This window comes from Mchenga conophoros, linkage group LG5 (assembly GCF_057382185.1).
Source record: "Mchenga conophoros isolate Kocher_MC1m ecotype Shallow Benthic linkage group LG5, M_conophoros_male_GT1.1, whole genome shotgun sequence".
Lineage (NCBI taxonomy): Eukaryota > Metazoa > Chordata > Actinopteri > Cichliformes > Cichlidae > Mchenga > Mchenga conophoros.
Window position 1 is genome coordinate 20403882 of NC_140530.1, and position 21260 is coordinate 20425141.

General features: G+C 42.0%; 2 protein-coding genes across 5 annotated transcripts; both read left to right on the top strand.

Annotated features, from left to right (window-relative positions):
- Positions 1 to 902: 902 nt before the first annotated feature.
- Positions 903 to 7445, top strand: srsf3b (serine and arginine rich splicing factor 3b). 2 transcript variants are annotated; one of them, XM_085274024.1, is made up of 6 exons: positions 903 to 1038; positions 1554 to 1764; positions 2212 to 2352; positions 4339 to 4377; positions 4859 to 4945; positions 6709 to 7445. In XM_085274024.1, exons 2-6 carry the CDS (start codon positions 1562 to 1564, stop codon positions 6734 to 6736), a joined length of 498 nt encoding a protein of 165 aa, XP_085130150.1. In that variant the 5' UTR covers positions 903 to 1038; positions 1554 to 1561; the 3' UTR covers positions 6737 to 7445. The 2 variants fall into 2 exon arrangements, with proteins under 2 accessions (XP_085130150.1, XP_085130151.1); XM_085274025.1 differs by lacking the exon at positions 903 to 1038 and adding an exon at positions 1145 to 1397.
- A 9593-nt stretch (positions 7446 to 17038) lies between these two features.
- Positions 17039 to 20895, top strand: cdkn1a (cyclin dependent kinase inhibitor 1A). Of its 3 annotated transcripts, none has more exons than XM_085274030.1 (3): positions 17039 to 17322; positions 19002 to 19452; positions 19535 to 20895. In XM_085274030.1, exons 2-3 carry the CDS (start codon positions 19011 to 19013, stop codon positions 19588 to 19590), a joined length of 498 nt encoding a protein of 165 aa, XP_085130156.1. In that variant the 5' UTR covers positions 17039 to 17322; positions 19002 to 19010; the 3' UTR covers positions 19591 to 20895. The 3 variants fall into 3 exon arrangements, with proteins under 3 accessions (XP_085130156.1, XP_085130155.1, XP_085130154.1); XM_085274029.1 differs by lacking the exon at positions 17039 to 17322 and adding an exon at positions 18512 to 18664 and having other exon boundaries at positions 18761 to 19452; XM_085274028.1 differs by lacking the exon at positions 17039 to 17322 and adding an exon at positions 18600 to 18664.
- Positions 20896 to 21260: the final 365 nt, after the last annotated feature.

Consider the following 21260-nt stretch of genomic DNA (forward strand, 5'->3'; position numbering starts at 1 on the left):
AAACTTAGAAAAATCTTGCCAAGAAAATACAACCATAACACGTTTTATTTATTATTTTTCCACTTCTTTTCTGTGATACTGCGAATGAAGTTATCTTATTAGCCACAACTTACTCTTTTCAAAAACAGAAAAAAATGTTTTCCAGTATGCATTACATTTGTACATTAGTATCTCAGTAATAATATGGTAGGAGTGAAGGATGGGTTTAAGGTGGGTGGGTGATTACATCAGAGGATCGGCAATGTAGTCCTTTCTTGTTTGGAGGGGTGATGGACAAGCTAACAGATGAGGTCAGACAGGAGTCTATGTGGACTATAATGTTTGTAGACAACATTGTAATCACTAGTGAGGGTAGGGAGCTGGTGGAAGAGGTTTGGACACAAAGTTAGAGAAGCAAGGCTGAGATGGATTGGACGTGGGATAGGTGGGTTAGTGAATATATTTTACAAGGGATGTTGAAGATGAAGGTGCAACGCAGTAGAAAAAGAGAAAGACCACAGATAAGATTCATGGATGTAGTGAAGTAGGGCATGATGAGGGCTGGAGGCCAGGGATAGGGTGAAATGGAGACAGATGACCAGATGACCACTGTGGCGGAGACCCCTAAGGGAGCAACCGAGAGAAGAGTCCTAAAATGCTTTATTGTACAGAGTACAATTTATTTATACCTTTATTAGTTCAAATATCTCTATTTCTCTTAATATCATTTGAAGAAATACTTTACATCAATTTAACTATGCTATGTAACTCGTTAGTATCATAATTTTTCCTTGAGCTCTGGTAAATGTATTCACACTGTAAACAAAACATTCCTCTGAAGGTCATGTACAAGGACTGGATAGAGTGAAAAGGCAGCCAAAACTTGGACAACTGTTGTTCGGGAGGGGGGGCAAAGGAAGGAGGCGACATTAAACCCGCCCTCTCGAAAGTGGCATCCTGTTAATCCACTGACGTCACGCCATTTTCCACCGAAGACGAAAAGGCACAATTTAGCCGGATCACAATCGATAATCTGAGCTGATATTTACACCTAAAACGGTAGCGTTTCAATGTATTGCGTTGTTATATGTTTGCAAAACGACCTGTTGTGAGTTTACTTCACATATGTGAATGTATAGTATAAATTTCTGCGGCTGCTAGCAGAGTGCTGCTACCGCTGAGTAGGCCTCGGTAGGCGGCAGCCATTTTAGCTCCCTGTAAATAAGCTATTAGCCTCGAAACACAATGCAGCGTCGAATATGCAACAATATAGTTGGAGATATAAAGCAAACGAGTTAACTAAGGCATTTGGGATTCGCTTCGTCTGGCTGTCTGTTTTTGTTTGTTTGTTTTTTAAGTTTCCGTTAGCATAACCTGCAAATCCAGCGCAGGAAGTAGGCCAAGCTCTCAATTCGTTTGTGAGTAAATGGCTAAGTGAGAGAGAGTGTGACCAGTCTGTAGTGTAAAGCGCTTTGGGGTCCATAGGGACTAAGTAAAGCGCTATACAAATACAGGCCATTTACCAGTCTTTGTCTTAGAGCTAAAACATTAATATTATTCTGCTCACTTTTCAGATACAGTCATGCATCGTGACTGTCCCCTTGACTGCAAGGTCTACGTTGGAAATCTCGGCAACAATGGAAACAAGACAGAGTTAGAAAGAGCATTTGGCTACTATGGTCCTCTCCGGAGTGTTTGGGTGGCCAGGAACCCCCCAGGCTTCGCCTTTGTAGAGTTCGAAGATCCCAGAGATGCAACTGATGCCGTGCGGGAGCTTGATGGAAGGTAGGTGGCAACCTATGCAAATCAGTTTATGCATGCTCAATCATCCAGGTCAGGAAAGTGGATTCTGTTTATCTGCACATGGCGTTTTCAGTGGAAGATGATGAAACGTTTCTCCTACTGAAAACGCTGCATCCACATGAGTAGTCTACTTAAATGAAGGTATTGCTATTGGATCGGCACTACTCTTTCCTCCAAGTTCCTGACATTGCTCCCATTCTGCAGAAAGGAGAGTTCCTCTCATGCAGTCACACTTTTAACAATGATAACATGTTATTGGTCATCACATCTGTTACATTAGCAGACGTTTAGACTACATTTAGACATTCAAATGATATATTCAGCCCACTGAAGTGTGCTAAGTAAGTCATTTTATTGGAAAAACGAGGAAAAATACTTTCTATTCATGTGTTTGTTTGTTTTTGTTTTTTGTTTTTTTTTCTTTTGCAGGACTTTGTGTGGCTGTCGGGTGCGTGTGGAGTTATCTACTGGCGAGAAGCGTAGCCGCACTCGAGGCGCTCCCCCTTCATGGAGCAGGCGTCCTAGAGACCGAGACGACTACAGGCGGCGTAGCCCACCACCCAGACGCAGGTGACCTACATGTTGTTGTTGGCCAGTAGACACGATAACCAATCTATTCTGCACTTTATTCTTGCTTGGTCACTTACCGGTTCAACTTTCTTGCCCACAGTACAGTTCCCTTTAATTGCATTTGGGTTTCCAGTGTAGGTATTTCTAGTGTTTGTGACCTTTTCTGGTGATTATATATTTGTGGGTGTTGCAATGCCTAAGACTTGCAGATTCATCTTCATTGACATTAATGGTCATTTTATGGAAGGAGCCACACAGATAGTCATTCACCATCATGTAGTGGAAAAGGGGCATTATTTCAGAATATAGAGAGGGCTGCCTTTCTGTTTCTGAGGCATCTAAAGTGTGGTCTGCAAGACCTAGGTTATACTTAAGGCACAAATGCTTCCTCTGAAACGCACATTTTTGTGCAGTCTCATTTTAACTGTTTTAAAAAGGCAAAAATGGGTGTGGGGAAACAGATTTAGGCAGTCAGTAAAAGTATAGGCTAAGTATAAGTATACATTTTGGGGGGAATAAAAGTGCCAAATGTGATGCAATTTTTTTTCTTTTTGTTTGAGGATGCTTTTTATTTTTCATCTATATTAATAAGAATGAACCCGTTGCAGAGCCACCACCATGCCTCTTCTCACCACCCTCTGAGTCAATCAACTAGTCCTCTTTCAGCATCATGTGACTGCTGATCATCGGGCCGCAATCAGCTTGGCTGGTGCTGTCACATGACCCAGGCATGGCCAGTCGTCAGGTTGCACCAGCCCATTGGTTCCTCAGCATGCCGTTCTCAACCTCCTCCTCCTTCAACCTTAACCCAAACGGCAGCGGCCACCTCACATTCCCGACCAATCAGCGTATTACGTTCCCAAATGTCTACAACCTACCAGCAGCAGCCTTCGGCTAACCAATTAAAGCAGGAAAAAAGCCACAGCCAGCCCCCATCTGCCTGCCACCTAATCACCTTGCAGCATCTGGCCAGTCCTATTCAGCCAATTCTACCCACCCGGCCGACAGTCTGCCTCCCTTTCGTCATTTCTAGCTTGTTGAAAACCAAAAATACTAGTAAGTTTTCCTGCTTCATTCAGTACACTGCTGATTACAGTTTTAAAAGTGAAGAGACAGCTGGTTTAAAAGGGTTGTTCTTTTTTTTTTTTTAATTATTATTATTTTAATCATAAGTTTGTCATTTTGTCGTCCACCATTTCTGTAGTCCTTGTTTCAAAGGGGGATGGACCAACATCAAATATCTGGAACGTCATGTTTCCAGAGATTTCGATGATAGATAATCATCTGGTATGTCTTGGGGCTCTGAGCAGAATTATGAAGTCACATCAAAACTTTCCTTAAACACCCCCTATGAATATCAGATCTTTGTGTGTGTGTGTGTGTTCCCGGTTTGAGATCTTAGCCTGGCTGTTTCACGAGGCTTATTCCCTGTGAAAAATAAATTTTGGTACCAATTTCCATTTCTGTACATTTTTCCCTTAAAGTGCAGTGGACTGAATTCATACAGATGGTGGCCCAAATGGTGTGCTGGGTTTTTGATTCCCCACATCAGAGCCGATCCACAGTACGATATCAAACTACCTTAAGATGAAAATCCTGCTGGGGTTTCATGCCTCGGAGCTCTGAATCTACTGCTTATGAATCACGGGACGAATCCTAATCTGCATTTCAAAGTTAGACTGAAATATAATTGGACTTTATTGAAAGGTGCATGTGTTACTGTGGGAAAGGTGAGAGGTGGTTTCCTCTGCACCTGCCATCTTTATGTGCTGGGTCCACTGCCAGTGACTTCTGTTTTCTGGTTGAAGTCTTTGTTTTCCTTGGAAAAACATGCAAGTCGTTTACTTCCATTTTGAGTTCTTGAAATAGCCAAAGGGCTGTGCTGAGGGAGCCCCGTGTAAGAAAAGGAGTAAATAATGTGGAGCTCTACACAGTGATCAATCTATCTGTCTTCGTCCTTAACACGTTTGTATTTTCCCTGCGCAGATCCCCACGCAGGAGGAGCTTCAGCCGCAGCCGTAGCAGGCAAGTCATCTTTCACGCTGCATGAGATTAACTCTATAATTTCAGCATTGTGTATGCATGTGTTTTATTTGTAGCATACAAATGTGATGCAGAAGTGTTGCGCTAAACCTGACCTGCGTGGAAGCTGAAATGTTTTTTGCAGAGGTGCTTGTTTAACTTTACAGCCTGTTTGAACCTTTGTTGCTGTTTCTGTGATGATGCAGTGTAAGCTCTGCGCTAATTGATATGATGTGGAAGGCAAAGTGGAGTCGGCTTACACTAAGTGAAAACTGAGTGTGTACATATGCACACTTAATATATTCATGTTTACAGATTTCAGACCTTGTTTACGTGCATCTTTACACTAAATTAAATGTAATTTGAAAGCAAACCACCATCTTTTTAAATATATCTAACTTTTGGTTAAACTGTTTTTGTTTTAAAAAAAAAAAGTTATAAAAAAGTTATAAAATTTTTATAATGGGATGTTTTTCTTCTTCAGGTCTTTCTCCAGAGACAGGAGGAGAGAGAGGTCCCTCTCCCGGGACAGGAACCACAAACCTTCGAGATCCTTCTCTCGATCAAGAAGGTACTTGTACACCTTGAACTGTGTGAAGATTATTTCAGTCCATTAAAGTAGGGTTGTTAGCGACTCATCAAATAGACAAACATTATTTATTTAAATAAAATATTGGGATATTAATTTACAGTGACAGTGTTGGTTCATAGCTGACAAACTGAGATAAAGTCAGCTCGACTGAAAAGCCATCCAACACCGGATACTCCTGTCAAGGCTGTCTCTTAATCCAGAGCAAGCAAATGTCTCCATCCCACCAGTAAAAAAACAGGACAGCCACCTTCTTAAAAAAAAAAACCACGACTTATTGCTATTCTTGGTGACTAAATGGTTGCCCAAAACTTGGGGGTGTTGCAGGTTTGTTGATATCTGTTTTATCCAGTTAGTTGAAGTAGGCTTTGAAATTTAAAAAAAGAGGGTTATCATAGGGTGTTTGGTGGCAGCACCTGTTTCTCTGCTGAAAGTAAAGAGATGTATGACCCAGAGTAGAGCTGGGCGATATGAGATTTTTTCATATCGCGATATGTTTTTTTCATTTCAGGCGATAACGATATCTATCACGATATAAGCCAAATGACTATATTTGTAAGATTTAAATGTGCCGTTGCTCACAAGTAAAATGTGAAATAATCAGCAGCTTGTTTTGATTTAAATATTTATTTCCCATAATAAGTTCAACAGGGTAGATGTACTAAAGAAACATGAGACTTTTTCAGATAAATAAAGGCAAATATTGCAAACTACACAAAAGGCAGCCGCTAAAGCGTTTAAGTTTCAAAATAGAACAAACAAAACAGACTAAATTGTCAATTCCACTTAGAAACAAAATATTAATTCTAAAAATAAATCTTAGTTTGTTTTACAGAAGAACAGACAAAACTGACTAACTTTTGTCAATATCAAATAAACTGAGAACTAAAAGGAAATTCTCAATCTCTCCTTGTTGTATAGCTGAGCTTTTCAAACAGTTTTAACAGTTACTTTAGTCTGACAAAAGCCGAATGACGAATTAGAGCTTCCAGTCAGAGATTGAGCATGCACCGGTTTATTGCATTTCCAGACTTGCTTTCGGCACAATTTATAGTGCGCGCTACTCTTTTTGTGAGACTTGAAATAGCCGAAATACCTTCACACTACGGAACTTCTATGGCTCTTCCGTTCGACAATCTCTCCAGCATTGGAACCATCATCTGTTTTCTCTTCGGTAACCTTCTAGTCGGCACGCTCATTTCCTCCGTTCCCCGGGCGGCAAAGCGGCTGGCTGCTTCCCAAAACAAATACACATGTGCGGCTTGGCACTTGTGCTGTACGTAACAGGTCACGTGAAGTGACGCTCCGGCTGTGATTGGTTCGGCTCTGCACTACTTAATTTGGATTGGCTGTTTTTTTGTTTTTTGTTTTTTGTTTTTAAGAGGACAAGAGCGGTGAGGTCTATCGCAATAGTTTAATTTTTCTATCGAGAAAAGGTTATTTCGCAATACATATCGTTATCGTTCAATCGCCCAGCTCTAACCCAGAGTATCCGCCTCAGAGTAAACCGATCAATAACCACTCAGCTGAGTGTGTGAGTATGTGTGACATCAGTCTGCTGCTGTTGGTCACACGATTAATGAATCTGGCATCCTGTGGGTGTGATGTTATACGCAGCGCAAACTCCCACAAACACATTTCAGGTGCATTTAAAACCCAATTTGATTGTTTGTGATTGGTGAAGGGCGCTTTAATGCAAAAATGAGCTGAAATGTGTTTATTTTTTGTCTTGTTCTCCCTCACAGCCGCTCCAGGTCTAATGGCAGAAGATAAGAGGTCTGCCAGGTGTAAAGGGAGCTGAAGATGAACGGTTTTACGGGCTTTCCCGTTTCATATGATGGACTCATCATGACCGTGAGGTCACTTTTGTCTTCTTCTTTTTTCTTTTTTTTTCCTTTTTTTTTTTCCTTTTTTTTTTTTTTAAAGAAAACAACAACAATCAAGCATTTTAGTGTCCCTCCCTTTTTCCTGTTGTGGTGACTTTCAAATACAGTGACTGGGCGTGTACAGGTATAATAGCTCACCTGTGCCATGTCTGTCTTGCTGGTCCTGAAACAGTAGTGCCACCCAGCATTCCAGTTCACCAGTTAATCTCTGAGCTTTTGTTTTCTTGAAGAATGTTCTGTGTAGTTAGACATCGTGTGAGTAGTCCGTCATTTTTCACTGTGTAAATGTCAGCATTTTTTAAAAAAAAAGAAAAAGATGGGATAAATCCCTTTTTGTTTGTTTGTAAGCCAACTATTTTTTTTCTAGCTACACTCTTCATAATGAAGTTTTCCATCTGTTAGTGGTTGGCTGTTTTTGTTTATTTAAAAAAAAAAAAAAAGGCAGCCTTTTCAAATGCAAATCTGTCCAGTGAATCAAAATAACTACAAGGAGCAGAGGTCAGATTTTTGTCTGTGAAGTTTTTCATTTTTTTTTCTTTTGTTTGATACTATGTGAAATTGTCTCAATTAAAAATACTGGTTGGTTTTAAAAAAAAGTTGGGGTTTTTTTGTATTTTTTTCCTCACACCTTTCCTAAGATTAATAAAGTACCAATGTACTCTGAGCATTTAACCCCCACCAGAGGGCGCTCTTGATGTGTGAAGAAGCCCAGAGCATTGTTTCAGCTGAATTAAAGATGTGCCTTTATTTAACCCTAGCTGCTTTGTAAATGAGGCTTCACTCTTTTTAAATAGCTTTCATAGCTTTATTTTCATTCGCAAGTATTACTTTTTTGCATTTAATATAAATCTCAAGCAACTCTCTTCATTATAAGCAGTGCAATGAAGGTAAAATGAGTTTAAACACCTTGGGTCAAATATTCAGAGCAACAGAGTCCAGGAAGGGTGGAGCAGGTGGAGATGAGTGTCAGGGGTCATTTTTGATAGGATTCAGCGAGAGTGCTCAATGCCTCAGGGAAGAGACTCGATTGGAGGGGGTTACAACGGGGAACGTGGAAAATAAAATTTGCTTGTATGCAGACATAGCGCTAGGAAACCCGGAAGAGGGAATCCCTCTGCTTATGGAAATACTGGAAGAATATGGCAGACTGTCCTGTTACAGACTAAACATTCAAAAAACTCAAAGCTTGACGTTCTTTTTTAACCCCTCAAGACAATTGGTAGCAAGATATAGATTCGGATGACATCAATCTCAATGGAGTACTTGGGGATCCTGCTGACAAAGACCTTGCATTGTTATATGAAGTTAATTATAATCGGGTGAAAGAGAAGATATATAAGATAAGATAACTCTTTATTGTCATTGCACAGTCATACATAGTACAGTAGTACAATGAAATTGGAAAACTGTCCTACGTCGGCACTACATATAACACGACACAATATGACACATCACAGCGCAACACAAACAACACAGTATATTAACTTATTAAAAAAAAAGAATAAGTGTATTTGTATTGCACATTAATTATTACTGCACCTTGTTATAAATATAAATATTATTATTGTTACTGTTTTTACCGTTGTTACCCCCCCCCCCCCCAAAAAAAAGTCCAGGTAGGTAGCCAGTCAGGTCAGCTGTTTGCATTGATCAGGGTATTGCTCTGTTGTAAAAGCTGTCCTTGAGTCTATTTGTCCTCAGCAGCCTGAACCTCCTGCCAGACGGCAGCAGCTTAAACACCCGGTGTCCTGGGTGTGTGCAGTCTTGAGACAGCGAGTGCTGTACAGGTCCTTCAGGGAGGGAAGAGGATGTCCAAGGATTTTTTTGGGCCATATTGATGACCCTCTGGAGTGCCTTTCTGTGTGCTGTGGTGCAGCTGGAGAACCACACACCGATGCAATATGTCAGCACACTTTCAATGGAGCAGCGGTAGAAGACGGTCAGCAGCTCCTTCTTCAGGTCCATTTTTCTGAGGATTCTCAGAAAGTGGAGACGCTGTTGGGCCTTCTTTAAGACCGCAGAGGTGTTAGAGCTCCATTGGAGGTCTGTGTCTATGTGCACACCCAGAAACTTGAAACTGGACACCCTTTACACACACTCCCCGTTTATGCTGACAGGCTGCAGCTCGGACTTCCTCCTTCTGAAGTCAACTACCAGTTCTTTTGTCTTGGTGGTATTGAGGTCCAGGTTGTTGTCTACACACCAATCTGTCAGCCTCTGAACTTCAGCTCTGTACGCCGTCTCATCTCCCCCTGAGATGAGCCCCACCACGGTGGTATCATCTGCAAACTTAATGACTGTGTTGTCTGGGTGGGAACTAACACAGTCATGTGTGTACAGAGTGTACAGTAGGGGACTCAGTACACAGCCTTGGGGAGAGCCGGTGTTAAGGCTGAGGGCTGAGGAAAGATGAGGCCCCACTCTAACTCTCTGTACACGGTCTGAAAGGAAGTCTCTGCTCCAGCGGCAGGTGGTAGAAGGAAGTCCAATTTCCAGCAGTTTATGAAGATCTGGAGAGGTGGGGTCTGCTCCACCTCGATCTGGCCAGCAGAGTTAGAGCGATAAAGATAAATATCCTCCCAAAGCTGCTATATTTGTTTGCAGCACTTCCAGTGGAGGTTCCAGCAAAACAATTTAGGGAGTGGGATATGCATTGCTCAAGATTCATATGGGGAAATAAAAGGCAGAGAGTGAGATATGCAATATTGCAGCTGCCTGGTGAGCGGGGGGGATGGCCCTACCATGCTTTGAGGATTACTATCTGGCAGCCCAGATCAGACCTCTAGTGTGCTGGTGTAACTAAGTATGAGGCAAAATGGAAGGACATTGAGCTTTCTTTGATTGATTTCCCAATACAGTTTGTTCTGGGGTCTCTTGAGAGTTTGCCACAGGCATATCAGATGCAAAATTTCTGTGTAAGTTTTTCTCTGAAAAAATGGGCAGATGTGATTAAAATTTTTGGTCTTAATAGGGAAATAGGGTTGCTGGGATGGCCAGCGTATCTCCCACGCTTCCTTCCAGCATTATTAGACCATAAATTTAGGGAGTGGTCCAGGCATGGAATCACTGCAGTCTGTAAGATAGTGAAGCATGGGGAGCTGATAAATTTTGAGGATGTGTCAGATTTACGAGATCAGCAGGGAAGATTTTTATCGCTACCTACAGGTTCGGAGCTTCTTCCGGAAGGAAGTTAGAATGCCTGACGCAGATGCTAGTGGGGTGATCCAAATATTTATGGATGCTTATGGTGAGAACATTATAAGAGGTACTACAGGCAAAGTGTATAGAAGTTTTATAGCTATGAAAAAGACCTCAACAAGATATGTCAGTCATCGATGGGAAATAGAAGCAGGTATAACTATCTCAGAGGAAGATTGGTCGCGGATGTGGAAGAATGTGTTATCTACCACAAATTCTTTAACATGGCGAGATTTTGGATGGAAGAATTTAATTAGATTCTTCATCACACCAAAGCAGAAATCCAAAATAAGTGGTTCAGGCGCTTCATGCTGGAGGGAGTGCGGGGAGGTCGCTGCAGGTTGCTTCTATGTCTTCTGGTCATGCCCTAAACTGAAGACCTTTTGGGAGGAGATTAAACAACTGGTGATGGATGTGCTGGAAGTAACACTGGACTTCTCCTTTAGTACCATGTACCTTGGGAATATCCCTGAGGATATAAATAAAAGAGACTCACACTTACTGAAAATAATTATGGTTGCATGCAAAAAGGCAATTACTAAATGTTGGTTACAGACAAGCCCCCCCACACGGAAGCTGGTCATAGACATTATTAACACAATTCATCATATGGAACTGATTACCCTCTCACTGCGGCTGCAGAAGGAGAAAGGAGAGAGTTTGGGAGAGATTGGATCATTATACGTTAAAAGACTAGAAACTGATACCTGTGTGATGCAGAGGGACAGCTGTGGATTTGTTTGAATGGAACATGCACCTGTGTAATATGTAATATATGCAAGTAAAACGAGGCGATGTGAACATATGTGAATGTGTTGGTTTCCCTTGCCCTCTTTAGTTCTGTATGTAACATAAGATGAAAATCAATAAAGAGAAAGTATTACAAAAAAAAAAGGATTCAGCGAGAGTGAAAGGGATGGTAGTGAGATCTGCTATATGGTTTGGAGAAGTGAGAAAGCTGAGCAGAAAAGAGGAAAACCTGAGAGAAGATTCTTGAAGGAGGGCATGCGAGTTAGTGAGATGGAGACAGATCCACAATGGTGACCCTTAAAAGAAGAAGACCACATTTAACAAAAAGCTCACTCAGAGCAACCTGTTGAATCCACTTCCAGCTAGTGGCGCTTTGGGATTTTTTCCTTCTGATTTGTTGAACATCATTTTCTGTTTCACGGTTTCACTTCAGGTAGTTCAAACTCCACATCAGTACAGGTTTCCCCATATTTAGTCCTCGTTTATGTAATAAATAATGCACAAAGGGTCTTTTTAAAAAAAAAAAAAAAAATTTTTAGTGTTTAAATTCGATGTAAAATTCCCCTTCAGCCAACTAAAATTTTAAATAACGTAAATGTGATATCTTTTATAAATAAAGCACAGGCTTTAATATTGACTTTCGAAGACGATTAGCTGAGTAGAGGAGCAATGAGAGGACTGAGGAGGTTATTACTGTTCCCGTTTGCCAGTTCCCAGTGTGTCAACAAGTCAGGATTAAGAAGGGAAAAAAGCAACCTATGGCAGGTTCATGTTCTCGTAATTTCCCTCCTTTTCTGTTGAACGTGGTGTTTAGTAAGAGGCTGTTATGTAATAGGTTGACTGATTGTTTAACCCTTTCAGCAGGACAGATAACCAAATCAAATCAAATCAAATCACTTTTATTGTCGCATCACATGTGCAGGCACACTGGCACAGCACATGCGAGTGAAATTCTTGTGTGCGAGCCCCACAAGCAACAGAGATGTGCAAACACAACAACACAAACGAGCAAAATACAAGAATGGCCAACCTGAAACTAATAAATATATGTACAATATATAATAGTGTATGCATTTCTGGATGTGTATACTAAATATTTTCCTACGTGTGTGTGTGTGTGTATACACATTTTTACAAATTAAATAGTTAAAAAAAAAAAAAAATCCAAACAATGATGTCCTTGTGCTATTTATAAAGTCGTGTGAAAGCGTCTGAAAACCGTGCTAATACTGAAAATAGTAGCTAAGAGTGAAAGCGTAACATGATGCATAAGGGTGCTTCACACAGTTTCATTCACTAAATTTAAAGCTGTGGGTGGCGGACTTTATTTAAGACATCCCGCCACAGCTCTCACGCTGTCCAGTAACTTTTCCTGGGTTACACCCAGCTCCAGCTGTTCACGCTCACAGTCCACGTGAAGCCGGCATAACGGAGACTTGAGTTCTCAAATCTGCGCGCGCTTTCCCGCAATTACTCAAGCCCGTGTGACGTCACTGGAACGATGACTCTGCATCCACGGCGACGGGAAGCCACTCTTTGAGCCGTGGTATTTCCACCCAAGCGTTATGTAACGCATTACCTGTGGGTTTGACGCCCACGGAGCAGAGGACAGGATGATGTAAAGCACACAATGGTGCTGCAGCGTGTTAATTCTAGACGAGGTCACAGTTCAGTACCCTGTGATCACCCAGCGCTGAGCTGGGTGATCAGACAGTAGATGAAGACAAAATAAAACACTTTAAATAATCAGTCCATACACTCTCTTCAATCTGCTCCAAGGTTGGGATTTCATATCAGTGAGAAGAAGAACTTGGCATCCTCTCTTTCTTCTTATAGAGTGTTAATGGAGGCGGATATTTTACCTCTGTCCTTGAACACAACACTTTATTAGGAACACCTGTGCACCTCCTTTCTCAGAGGAACCCTTTGACAGCAGTGTGTTTGGTTGGTTATTTGCATTCAATTTTATTTCATCCAATTCAATTTTATTTATATATCACAACAACAGTTGCCTCAAGGCGCTTTGTATTGTACAACCCCAATCCCCCCACCCCCCACCCCCAAAAAGGTAGTTTTGATGCTAAATAAAAACGAAATGACCAATGAAATGAAATGATTTATTTACAATAAAAACATATCAACTGTTTAAACTGAGAAAATGTACCATTCCATGGTCCTGTTGAGCAGTACATCTCAAACAGGCTGGAAAGGCCCGTCCCCACTTCAGTTAACAGTCTGCAAACATCTGGGGAATTAGGAGACCAGCTGGCTGGACTTCTAGGATCGGACTATTGTCCAATTCATGTCTCAAACAGGATTCTAGCTGCTCAGCAGTCCTGGGCCTTCTTTGTCGTATGTGTTTCATGATGAGCAGATGTTATCAGCTGGTGAAGTTCTGGCAGATCAGTTCAGCACTCGGACTCTTCTACTATGAAGTTATGCTGCAGTAATCGCTGCAGTATGGAGTTTAGCATTTTCTTGCTAAAGACATCATCTGGATGGGAGTATATGTTGCTCTAAAATCTATATATACCTACCTATGAGCACTGATGGTGGCTTTGCAGAAGCACAAGCTGACAGGTTGTAGCCATTGGATGGATAGATGAATGGTTGCTAGATGGTTGCAGACCAGTCTCTTGGCCTGTGTGACTGGGGCTTTATTCACTTGATCCTACTCTGTAACTACGATTGTCACACATTGAAAATGGTGGACAAGTTAATGTTTTTATATTTTTGGGGTCTTTCATCAACAGTGAGGGGTAAACAGGAAAAGAGAAGTAGAATGAGCAGGGGAAGACACGCGGGAAAGGGTCACACTCAAACCCAGGCCACTGCATCTCATCCATATATGGCATGCGGGCGCCTGCTCAACCAGTGAGCTAAACAGGTGCCAAGGATTAGTTAACGTCTCCAAAACCTCAATCGGACTGGAAATATTTTGCAACCACAGCTACTGCCATTTGTTTTAAACAAATGCATTCTTTTTAAATTAAAAAGAATGCATAAGGTAATTTCTAAGACCCAGAAGCTGTATTTATACACGTGAATGGAGCACGATCCTTCATACTGTGTGTAAAAATCAGAGCAGCTGTTTGGTGGTGAACCTTCTGGAAATCTCTTTCCGCGGTGAAAACATTCAGCAACTCAGTCTGAGCCTTTTGGAAACATTGGTGCAAATGACCCGGTAACTTCCTGATTCGGATCAGTTAAGTTCTGTCCTGATACCGTCACTCATTTTATGCTTTTTTTTCTCTTGCCTTGTAAATGCACCTCCGCAGCTTCAACACGTGTCTATACCTGCAACATTTGAGAAGACTTTTTTTTTTTAGCCTTATGGACATTTAAGCATTGATTCTGAAGTAAAAACAATGATCCACAACAGTTCGTTATACTCTTAGACATACAAACAATATCAGAAAGCCAAGTTTTAGTTGAAGCAATTGCGAGGTAACAAAAGAAACCCAGCATTCAGGTTAAAAAGTAATCCACAAGGAATTTGCCTTTACATGTCTGTCCTTTTCATTGGCTTGTTGCACGAAGAAGCTGCTTTTATTTGCGTGAAACTGAACTCGGTCTGAACTCAGCCTTAATCTTGGGACTGCTGCAGATTTAGATAGAAAAACAGTTATTTGCACATCCCGTATGCATGTTGTAATACGGTGCTGTCATACGGCACACTGGACCGATAGTTCTGTAAATGTTTTTCCTCTGTGTTTATGCCAGAATTTGGACACTTTGGCATATCTAAATAACTTTAATGTTTTTTTTGCAGCGGGATGGTAAAATCAGTAACCCTCTATTCATTTTTGAAGGCTACATAATTGTGCGCTTTGCAGGGTGCTTTGTCAGGACATGCTGTGCTCCCAGGTCAAAGTGTCAACATCCAGTATGTACAGTAGAAAGCTGAAGCAAATCTGTTTCCCTGAAATGCTCCTTGCTGAAATATGGGTTATTTAACTGTAAGCATAATTAATAACAAACAGGTTTTAACATTTTAATGAGATCATACACAAGTACTTGATTTTGATTTTGTTGTATGTTTTCAGTATTACATAAGCATGGTGTCAGGTAAAATTGCAAAGAGCGGGACTTCCTTGATAAATATTTAACTAAGTGGTAGCTTACTTAGTCTATGCACTTCATTTGGCGCTATCTGTGAAACAAAGCTTTTACGGTGGGTGCAGAACAAAGACCTGAATAACACAATTTGATTAGGCCTGTGCACTGTGCCGCCGCCTCAGAGCTGAGCGATAATAGAGTGTCCACTCAGCTGCACGAGTGTAAAAGCAAATTAACTCCAGTGCATATCTCCACTGAGTATAACTTCCTAGCTGGTGTGTTGGTGTGCATGTGTGTTTCTCTTGTGTCTCATCACTCAGTTACTTAACAAAGGACTCACTCAGATCAGCTGGGCCTTTATACACCGAAGCCTACAGTCTGGGCCCTTATTGTTGATGTTCTGGGAACTAGGCTAAAGGGCAGCATGATGGGGCTGGAGAGCATTGGGGACGGGGGTGTATAATGTTATGTAATAATAACACCCTGAAAGTGTCAGCAGGGAATACAGTCTGCATGTATAGTTTATTACTGTCTTGTCACTGCTGCTAGTATAAGATTGGGTTTATTCTGTAAAAGTTGAAGATATTTTCTGAAATAATTCTGTTTTTCTTTTTAGTTTTTTTTATGTCAAAGTAAGTTGCACTCATGGGCCACTTCTTTAGTTACATTAGTTGCCTTAAATTTCCAATAAGCTGACTGAAACTAGTTTGAGATGATTTGAGCTTTGCGACATGGTGCATTGGTCAGCAGCAATACTCAGGATGTGGTGTTTAAGTGATGCTCAGCTGGAACTAAAGGACCTAAAGTGTGTGAAGAATATATCCCTCCAGGCTATTACACAATCGACTGAGGTGTTGATACAAAGCTGGAGCGCAGATGGATCCATTCTTTTGTGTTGCTTACAAAAAATCCTGAACATACAACCTGAATGTGGCAGCAGGAATCGAGACTCATCAGACCACGCAACATGTATCCAGTCTTTTAGTGTCCAGTTTTTATGACTCCGTACCAATTTTAGCCTATGTTTCCTCCTCTTAGCTGACAGGAGTGGTGCCCTGTGTGGCCTTATGGTGGTCTTCCTCCCCTCACCTTCAACTGGTTACAGCAGATGGTTGTCCCTCCCTCAGCTTGCTTCTGTCAGAGGTTTCTTCCTGTTAAAGGGGAGTTTTTCCTTCCCAGAAGTGCTTGCTCATGAGGGGGTGGGGGTGTCCTCTAACTGATGGGGTTTTCTCATATTACTGTAGGGGTTTTACCTTACAATGTAAAGTGCCTTGAGGTGATTGTTGTTGTTATTTGACACCGTGTAAAGAAACAATTTTAACTGAACTGAGTTGAATAACTTGAGTATAACGTGTGGTTATGTGAGTTTATGTTGCCTTCCTATCAGCTCGAAGCAGTCTGTCCATCCTCCTCTGACATCAACAAGGCATTTTCACCCACAGAACTGCTGCTTGCTGGATATTTTCTCTTTTCTGGACAATACTGCAAACCCTGGAGATGTTTATGTGGGAAAATCCCAGCACAGCAGCACTTTCTGAAATACAAAGACCAGCCTATCTGGCACCAAATTCCCTTAAATCACTTTTCTTCCCCGTTCTTATGCTTACTTTAAACGTTACCAGGTCATCTTCATCGTGTCTACACATCTAAATATATTGAGTTTCCACCATATGATCGGCATATTAGATATTGACCTTAACAAACTGTTGAACATGTGTACCTAATGAAGTGGCCGGTGAATGTTGTCATAGTGAAGTGGTCGATACATATAGTGAGTTTTTTGGGGAGGGGGGGTTACCACAGGAGGGATATATTTAAATTGGACACAGGTACAAAGAGCGCATGAGTGCAGTTGCCCAGTGTAGTTCCATTTACTGTTTACGAGTTTCTCCACTTTTACTTCTACTTTCTCCTTCGCTGCTGTCTGCTCTGTGATGTCAACAGAAACCGAAACGTCGCGTGACTGTTTTAGAAATGGGAGGAAGCAAACGAGATGTGTCATGTATCCTGGAAACGGGACAAGTATACACACCGCTGCGCTCTGTCATGCGCACTGAGAGGCAGGGAGAGGCGGGGAGGGGGAGGCTGAGCTGGGCTGTGTCCTGAACTGGAATTTCCTCACGTCTTCTACCCGAGCCAAGTTTCACGTGCGCTCGTGTGTTTACCGGGCCAAATTCACGTGTGCGAGTCCCCCGAGTCTCCACCTCTGGACTGGAGAGGAGGGTACCCGAGCTCATAAAAGTTTAGCAGGAGTCCGTGTCTGTAAGAAATCTTAGGAGAAAGTGTCACGGAGAAGTATTTTCCTGTGAATCTGCTGGGTTACATAGCATCAGCTTCGGGCGTTTATTTACTTCAGAGCTGCTGTGAAGACTGGAAATCAGAAAAACAGCAAGATAAGGTGGATAACAGTCAGGTTTCCCCCAGCAAGTTTGAAAGAAGGAAGATTTTTTGTCTTTGAATTAAAATGTAAGTAAAACTACAAATTTGAATTTTTGCGCTTTGGTGTGTTCACTTGTGACTGGCCTGTTAGTGTATACAACTCTAAAACAAATCGCTGTTTACATTATATAGCTATACAACCTGCAATGTTATAGGAGCTACTTTTAGGTTCAGTCCTAACTATATTTTATCTTTTTTTAAATCTAATTTATTTATTTATTTGTTCGTTTAATCCCATAAATTACACCTTTCCATGATTACCGCCGTCCCCGTGTTGTTGTTGGGTTTGTATGTCTTTTAGCTGGTTTCAGTGTATCAACTCAAAACTTTACCAAAGCTTCCCGCACGGTTGTTTTTACGTGTGTGTGTGGTTATGATTCATTGGTGTGCAGGGGTGGTAAGGGCTCCAGACAGTGACAGCGCAGTTTGGCCAGCACGAGTTCCAGCCTCACGTGGACCCGTGTAGTAAACTGGGCAGGGTCCGAGCCGGTTCCAGCGCCGCCCGGGCATGACTCGTTCTCCCGCCACTCGCTTGAATCACTCCGCCCCCTCCTCTCACGCCGCGTCATACGCGTGACTGAGTGGATGGAAATGGGAGGGTGTGAGGAGGATGGTGTCTACAAGCTGTGTATTCACCCTCTCCCAAACTGTTTCCTTGTTTCTGATGTTTTACTTCATTCTAGGTGAATTGGATTTATTTTTGGCTCCCCAGTTTTTCCCAGTATAAGGAGTCATTTTAAAGCCCGTGTTTATTGAAAGCTTTGTTGAAAAAAACAATGGACTTAAGGTGCCAGTGAACAGTTATCAGGTTGTGTTGATGATTTGCTTCTCTGCCTCATCTGCACTTCTCTTCATCGTCATTATTTTCATCACTTATTAAACTCTAATCAGAGTGACCTCTCCCCCTCCTGCTGTTCTCAGCTGGATAATCATGATGGGAACTGCTTCTCATGATTGTTCCCTGAAAAGAAAATCCTGGGAATTCTGCCCAGTACTTCCCGGATGGCCTTAATGACATCCACCTGAGACACACCTGATTCCTTCCTGTAGCCTTCGCAGTAAAGTGTTTGCTGTTTGTAAGTCCCGTCCAGATCTGCAGATCTGGAAATAGGATTCACAAATCACCGCCTCTGATTTTTAATCTGCAGGGGGCCTGATACTGCCACCTGGTGGTGATTTTCGGTGTTTGCGCTGTTGGTCGCTGCTTAGGACTTGTCCTTACATGTCTGGTTGAGATTATGCCCTGGCATGTACCAGTGATTCAGAGAGAGGGAGGAGCGCTCAGTGAGTCACTGCCTTAGTATAAAAAGCTGCCCAGTGAGACCAGTGTGTTAGTTCACTGAGGAGCTTTACGCTGGTTTGAAAGATGGTGAGACTGATTTTTACTTTCATACTCGAGACAGTATCAAGTAACTGAGATGGATGCACTTGTAATGGATTACAGAACTCATTTTGCTTGGTTTAGAATAAGACTGGCGCAGAAGTTCCTCTCCTCTCAGAGAAGTCACTGCATGTTTTACTTGTGCAACATTTCATCAGCACCGAGTGTCTGGGAGGATTAGTCTCATCGCTGGAGATGCTTAATTAATGGAGACAAAATTAACTTTCAAATATGCCATGCCTGGTTTATTATTGTTGCTACTTTTTTAAAGCAAAACGCCAATCAGTGTTACTCTAACCAGAGATCTTCTGTCTGTTTCCATCAGTGTAGAGTGATGGCTTCTCACAAGCGAATCTTGGGGGTTCTGAGAAAAAGACCAGCCCGGAGAAACCTGTTTGGGCCTGTGGACCGAGAGCAGCTACAGGTGGAGTACCAGGCTGCCATGCTTAGCGACCTTCAGGAGGCTTCAAAGCGGTGGGGCTTTGACTTTAGCTTGGACAAGCCTCTGGAGAGCAGTGATTTCCAATGGGAAGGTGTCCCGAGCACTAGGGTGCCTCTGCTCTACAGGTCCTGTTTGCAGGATCTCGGACAAGCTGAAGGCCAAAGGTCAGCAGCGACAGTTACTCCCAAGAGAGGGAGGGTGGAGACGGCACAGAGCGAGAAGGAGAACATCCCCGGTACGCCGGGGAAATGCACACACAGCCAGGAGATGCTGGAGAAAACACCGGAGAAGGGCGAGAACACGGGGCTGAAGAGGAAGCAGACGAACATCACAGGTACGTGTAGCTGAAAGCGAGAAGTCTCGTCATTTTACGTGAGAGTGCATGAGCTTAAAATTCCTGCGCTTTATCCCAACAGATTTCTACCAGGCTAAAAGAAGAGTAGTGTGGATGCCCCGCAAATCCGGCGAGTGATGTTCGGTGGAGAAACGCCAATATGCCAAGAGAACCTCACAGACAGGGCCACGCTCAGGAATCACACGTCCCGCACAGACTCTGGCCGTGCACCCAGGAGGGACCTCAACCACACGTCAATACAAAACACTTAATTAGGGTACTGTAGTCACTTTGAGGAGATTGGTGTTTTTTTCCCTCAGTGGCAAGAATGCGACATTTGAGCAGAGAAGATTAACAGTAATCTCTGGAATCAGTGGATTTACACTCATTTGGGGAAGGGGGGGTGCCAAAGTGTTGCCCGACTGCACATTCAGCCGCACTGAAAGCACATTCACATCCGCTGGAGATGTGTCGATTAAAATCATCCAGCCTCATCATGTCTGTGAGCTGAGAGGACAAAGCTCTTTGGCTCCGTAGTTCAAATCCATTATTGTTTTTCTACAGCATTTTTTCTACATGTGTATCACAAGGGTTTACCAGTCGTCTTCTTTTTTTTACTTTCCGAAGTATGTTATACTTTTTATGTCCAGCTGTATACAGTGCTTTTATCGACCATCTTTTAATCAAAGGAAGATGCTTGAAGAGTTCTGACATCTCAAACACGCAGTTGCTTTGCTTAGATTGTAAAAGACAGAAGTGCCATCATGTCCTCTTCCATCCTTTTCCATCTACTTTACGTCAGCTGATTTTTGATGTCCTTCGGCTGCCCAGACTCTGATACTGATAACGTAGACTAGGAACACTTAAACACGTTTATTTAGTTATATATGTATAAGAGATTTATCTATAAAGTTAAATATGGCATTGTCAGGTAGCATAATCATTTAAACTGCAGTATTGCACACAAACACCCAGTATCAAGTGCCTTTACTGGCATTTGTTTTTGGTATTTAAAGTTCCTTCATCATAAGTAAATGTATACTAAGCTAAAATGTCACATTTATTATTTTCACTGTGCAATCTAACTAATGATATGTTTTGTTTTGGGTTTTTTTGCCTTAAATTTGTTCTTTTTTTTCCCTCTTGGCACTTATTTATGTCTACATTAGCAAATCCTGCTGCTATGGGTAATATGAATGGGTGTCACTGTGACGCTAACCCTCACCAACAGAAAGCTTACAAATGCTCCGAAGCCGAGAAAATAAGCGAATGACCCCAAACAACGAATGCACTTCTGTTTGTAGATGCTTGCGCACATTTCCTCTGTATTGTGTTTTGTTCAAGGCTACAAGTGAAAATCTGTCCTTATTTATTGTGAGATACGATGTCATGTGTTAATTTAGGTTTTGTTTAATTATTATGAAATCCAATAAAATGGTCAAATGAACCGCCTTGTGTCTTTAATGTGTCGTCACTTTACTTTTTAGTATCAGCGGTAAAACTGTTCCTTAGTTTGGTTGAACCCTTGCAGTGTTGTGCAACAGTACAACAACTTGTCATTTCTCCATTAAGGCCATTATACACTCACTGGCCGCTTTATTAGGAACACCTCGCTAGCACTGGGTTGGATCTCTTTGTCTTCAGAAGTGCATTAACTCTTTGTAGCACAGATTCAACAAGGTGCTGGAAACAAACCTCAGAGATTTTGGTCCATGTTGACATGAAAGCATCACATATTTGGTGCAGATTTGTCAGCTGCATATCCATGATGCTCTATCACAGGTGGCTCTATCATATCTGTTATTAAC

Excerpts from the sequence above, each read along its gene's own strand:
- srsf3b (XM_085274024.1), top strand. The coding sequence starts at position 1,562 with ATGCATCGTGACTGTCCCCTTGACTGCAAGGTCTACGTTGGAAATCTC. Across the intron at positions 2,353-4,338 it reads AGCCCACCACCCAGACGCAG|ATCCCCACGCAGGAGGAGCT; the intron begins GTGACCTACATG and ends TTCCCTGCGCAG. Across the intron at positions 4,946-6,708 it reads TCCTTCTCTCGATCAAGAAG|CCGCTCCAGGTCTAATGGCA; the intron begins GTACTTGTACAC and ends TCTCCCTCACAG.
- cdkn1a (XM_085274028.1), top strand. Across the intron at positions 19,453-19,534 it reads GAAGCAGACGAACATCACAG|ATTTCTACCAGGCTAAAAGA; the intron begins GTACGTGTAGCT and ends TTATCCCAACAG.